Below are 5,386 nucleotides of genomic sequence, written 5' to 3'. Positions count from 1 at the left end.
CTGAGATGACATGATGTGAATTGGAGCTATAGAAATACACTGAATAGAATGAATATTTAGGAAGACCTAGTCGGCCATAGAGAGCTGCTGGATTGGCAGACGGTTGCCTTACTGTGGAGGTATGAGGCTGCAAACCTGGAGGCACCGAATCCATCTGGTGGATGGAACGTGACATTTAACAGGACATAAGTTTAAATCAGCTTAAATCATAAACTGGAGATTAGAAATTTGCCAAACAGAGCTCCAGATGCCATATGAGCAACGGTAGCGTCCAGTATACATATCTAATCTCTCAGCATATTCTATTTAATTTTTTCAGTTGGTAGAGCTTTTGTTTCACTATAAAAACTGTTAACTTTAAAAGTTTAGAAAAATTATGCATTGCAGAGATTCACAGTTTGATCATTGGTCTGGTGTTTCCCTGAACATTGTGTGGTTATTTTTGGCAGCAGGGCGCTCACTGCTCTGTATAAACAGCATCCTTTTTTGTATTTCTATGTCAAAATCTGCCGTCTTCTTAAACTACATGACAGAATCCCGCACAGACCCACTCAGAGCGTTCGTTCAAACATGACTGTGTGTTTGACAGTTTTTCTTCAGCCCAGAGCTGTAAGGCCGTGTGGATAAACCCGCAGCCTGCGTGGCGTATTTATTTATTCACGGCTCCAACATGGACGCCCCTCCTGCTGCCCCGCGACCCAAAGCAAAGACGGCTTCATGGATGGCTAATTTTTCCTTCCTGACCTCCCTTTGTGTGGCATTGACCCACTCCCCATCCCACCTTCAACCCCCCAACCAAGAATAGCTGCCAACTCTAACCCCCCCCACACACACACACACACACACACACACACACACACACACACACACACACTAACAGGCTATTCTGTATTTAAATATATCTTTATTTTTTCTTAGCACATACCTGACAAACAAGGCGAGATTTAGTGTATACCTTATATAAAATAGACTCGTTAGTTTTGTTTCATTTAAGCTCATTTTCATTATGGCCTGTTGGTATTTATTTTATTAAATTTTTTACTTTATTGATCTCACAATAGAGAAATTACCTCTCTGCATTTAACCCATCCCCTTGGGGAGCAGTGGGCTGCCATTGTGCAGCACCCAGGGAGCAGAGGGGGGTGAAGGGTCTCGCTCAGGAACCCAGAGTGGAGGCTGCGGGGATCGATCTGGGTACTAGGAACCAGGGCTTGAAACCAATGGCCGTTTCTCAAGTCTGTTCTTTTGAAGAACCCAGAAAAGTCTGGACCCTGGGAGAACCGGAGCACGCAGCATAAATATGGATCAATTGGCGTAATGATGACATCACCACACGCTCAGCTCGTCTGGAGATGCATTTCACCTCCTGTTATTAATAGTCTATAGATGATAATAAATTATGACTTTTTTTTATCTAGCGGGTGAATAATAATGAACACAGTCAGATAGAAGAGAAAATGAACATTTTGCCAAATAAAAAAAAAAAAACATCAGAGCCAGCGGTCCTTCACACACGGCTATACAGAGAGAGGGCTGCTGCAGACGGGCTAACGTTAGCCCTGGCTGCTACAGACGGGCTGCCGATAGTCCTGGCTGCTGCAGACGAGCTAACGTTAGCCCTGGCTGCTACAGACGGGCTGCCGTTAGCCCTGGCTGCTACAGACGGGCTAATGTTAGCCCTGGCCGCTGCAGACTGCCGCTGCCGTTAGCCCTGGCTGCTACAGACGGGCTAATGTTAGCCCTGGCCGCTGCAGACGGGATAACGTTAGCCCTGGCCGCTGCAGACGGCCTAACGTTAGCCCTGGCCGCTGCAGACGGGCTAACGTTAGCCCTGGCCGCTGCAGACGGGCTAACGTTAGCCCTGGCCGCTGCAGACTGCCGCTGCCGTTAGCCCTGGCCGCTGCAGACGGCCTAACGTTAGCCCTGGCAGCTGCAGACGGGCTAGCATTAGCCCTGGCCGCTGCAGACCGGCTAACGTTAGCCCTGGCCGCTGCAAACGGCCTAAAGTTAGCCCTGGCCACTGTAGACGGGCTAACATTAGCCCTGGCTGCTGCAGATCGGCTAACGTTAGCCCTGGTGTTAGTTTGTTGCCCTGCATGCAACTTTTTCAGAGCACAAGCTTACTGCTCACCAGGCCAACATTCCCAAACTAAGTGAAATGGATGTCCATAAAGAACATGGCATCTAGACTTAGACTAATTATTTGGATTAAAACCATCAAAATAATTAGTTTCATCCAGACAATTCATTTTTTTTGTGGTTGGACTCGGTGCTGCCCCAACTTGTTGCTCACCACATAGCAAAATAAATCATTTTTCCAGATGATGCAAAGTTAAATGTGACGCTGTTTAATAAGTCTAAGGAATCATCCAGAATTATAGAAAATGTTCCTTTAATAGAGTAGAGCAGTAAAGCTTCTGGCATTAACATTTTTTCCTGCATTACTTTTATACTTTAAAATGTTACTTTTTACACTTTTACTGGAGTAAAAAGCTGAAGTTGATCCTCTAACTTCTACAAAAGAGTTTTTAATGAGTATGATTTATACAGGAGGAATAAACATGAATACTTTTGACTCCTCTGCATGTCACACCGTCACACATCCAATCAAGTAATGCGCTTTAATTGACTTTTATTGTGAAAGAATCGGTTGTGTTTTTTTGGACATGTAGCAGAAATACAGAAAGTTAATGAGTTTAAAATGGTTTGAAGTTAATCTTCTTAACTCTAAAGAAAGAGAAATTGTTTGCTTTTCAGTTTAGGTTCTGCACAGAATTAGCTGTTAAATTTTCACTCCTTTTCATTTCCTCTGGAAGTATTTTTTAAAGTATATTTTATTTGTTATTTAATTTAAAAAAAAAAAGAGTTAAATGGTCATTTTAATGTTATAGTTTTTTGCTTTTCTTAAAACTTAATCATGTTGATATGTGCGGTTGCTATTAGCAACCATGGCTTATATAGAAATGTTTGTCTCTTTCAGCTCTTTCATTTTATGACCAATTAACTCGACTTCTTATTTTTATTTCTGCAGACTGTGACTCTTACTGCAAAGCATCAAAAGGGAAACTGAAAATCAACATGAAGAAATACTGCAAGAAGGATTACGGTGAGTCAGAATAAAATCAATGTTCTGGTTGTTAGCAATGCAAACCAAACATCTTATGGAGGAAATCAATAGCAACATTAATATTTAATGTTGGACATTATTTAAGTTTGGGTACAGAAAAATAAATCCGATATCAGAGGCCTGTTTTATTCAAAGAAGATTTTACAGTTTTTTCTCTGAATGAAGCAAATAAAGGATCAAATAAATCTTCAAGCGAATTGAAGGAAAGAAAGGGAGCTGGAGGGAAGGAGCGGGAAGCGGACTGGGCCAGCGGTGCGTTTGTGTGTGGGCGGGGCTAACTCTGCCCACAGAGCCAGAGGGGGGGGGGGGTCCTCATTAAGGATGGACCCACTTCCCCCACAGCCGCAGCGTCCCGTGCTGCATTCCTGCGACCATCAGTCTGCCGCGCCATTCAAGGTGTGGATAAGACGTATGACCTCTCCCCTCTCCCCCGCCACCCGTGTCCCCTCCCCTGATTGAAGTCAGGCTGCAGAGCTGCTGAACCAAACCGGGGGTGTCTCTGAGCATACTTCAGGAGCTTGACGGATAGGTCCGGGCTTTGTTCTGAGGAGATTTGGAGGAGTTAGGGGTCAGCTTATAGACACCTCCTCTTCAACCCGGGTCTACCTCACTGGTGGTGTCGTGAGAAAAACTGTGTCTCTGTGACATAAAGGGGGATGGGGGGGGGGGGGATTCAATGCATGCAGTTCTATGTCATTGGAGGGAAATTTATCAAATTTTGGTCCAAATTCATACAAAACACTGGAAAAACGACCTACAAATAAGTAAAAATCTCCTAAATTAAGTGTATTTACCCTTAATTAGAGTAGGTAAAAGATATAGTTTGCCAAAGGGATGAGTATTTTTACTCTATAAAAAAGATAAATAGATACGATGCACTTGAAATAAGACAATGCAATTGTGTTTTCTTATTTTAAGTGTAAATTGTCTGGATCCATTGGCGAAATGTCTCTTTGACCTCATAAATCCAAGAACAAAAGCAAGAATTACTTAACTAGATTTAGATGTTTTCCAGTGTACTCAGCCACTTCTACACTGCAAAAACGATATAGAAATAAGTAAAAATTTCTTAAATTATGTGTATTTACTCTTAATTTGAGCAGGTAAATGAGGTAGTTTGCCAATGGAATGAGTATTTATACTCTTTAAATAAGATAATTAGATAACATGCACTTGAAATAAGACAATGCAATAGTTTTTTTCTTATTTTAAATCTACATTTTCTTGATCCATTGACAAAATTCTCTTTTAGCTTCTTAATTCAAGAACAAATGCTCTTATTTTAAGAAATAATGACTATCTATCTATCTATCTATCTTATCTAGATTTAGATTTTTTTTCCAGTGTAGGAGAAGGACTGGTACACTGGAAAAAAAATCTAGAAACATGTAAAAAATGTCTTAAATTAAGGTTATTTACCCTTGATCTAACTAGCTAAATGAGATGCAATTGGAGGATTTTTCCGCTAACAATAAGATAATTAAATAATATGCACTTAAAATAAAACAGTGTAGCTGTGGTGTGTTATTTTAAATCTAAATTGTCTTGTTCCGTTGGCAAAATGTTTCTTTTCCCTCTTCAATTCAAGAACAAATTTCTTCAAATTTATTTGAAGAAAAAAATGACTTATCTAGATTTGGATTTTTTCCAGTGTAATCTGCTGAGACACAGAAACTTAATTTAATTTAACCGTTATTTAACCAGGATAATCCCACTGAGATTAAGAACCTCTTGTTTAAGGAACCCCTCAGGAATTAGCATGTGTTGCACATCAACTGCAGCACATCGACTGAGACTGCTGCAGGCTGCTGCAGGCTGCTGCAGGCTCCTGCAGGCTCCTGCAGGCTGCTGCAGGCTCCTGCAGCAGCCTGCAGCAGAGTAGAAACACTCATTCCATATGCAAAGTATTGTATTTACCTGCTAAATTTAAGGGTAAAAACACTCATTTTAAGATTTTTTTTACTGATTTCTAGCTTGTTTTTGCAGTGCATCCTCCTGGCTTTATACAGTATTTCTACAAACACTTATTTCTCTCCGTGTTAGATTGGATGTGCAGCCTTGTATATATTCCCTATTAAATTTCGATTACAGACTTTGACTAGACTGTTTCAACATGTTAGGTGTTTTTGTTCTAAACCAAGTGAATAACTGAAGCTTTTGCTGCAGGTTTAGCAAACTACAAACAGGTCGTCTTCTTCTATGGAGCAATTTCCATCTTCCCATAAAATATTAACAGGCTGCGTTTAGAAAGGTGTATTT

The 5,386-nt window shown here is 41.0% G+C and overlaps 1 protein-coding gene across 1 annotated transcript in view; it reads left to right on the top strand.

Moving 5' to 3' along the window:
- The window catches only part of LOC107099144 (netrin-1-like), a 121,999-nt gene that overhangs the window by 111,285 nt on the left and 5,328 nt on the right, over nucleotides 1-5,386 (top strand). The window contains exon 5 of the mRNA XM_015397158.1: nucleotides 3,032-3,106. Within this exon, the coding sequence (XP_015252644.1) occupies nucleotides 3,032-3,106 (75 nt within the window). The remainder of the gene's footprint in view (nucleotides 1-3,031; nucleotides 3,107-5,386) is intronic.

Source organism: Cyprinodon variegatus, unplaced genomic scaffold (genome assembly GCF_000732505.1).
Source record: "Cyprinodon variegatus isolate N-32 unplaced genomic scaffold, C_variegatus-1.0 Scaffold841, whole genome shotgun sequence".
Classification (NCBI taxonomy): domain Eukaryota; kingdom Metazoa; phylum Chordata; class Actinopteri; order Cyprinodontiformes; family Cyprinodontidae; genus Cyprinodon; species Cyprinodon variegatus.
Note: the sequence above shows the minus strand (reverse complement) of the source record. Positions and strands in the feature narration are given on the sequence as shown.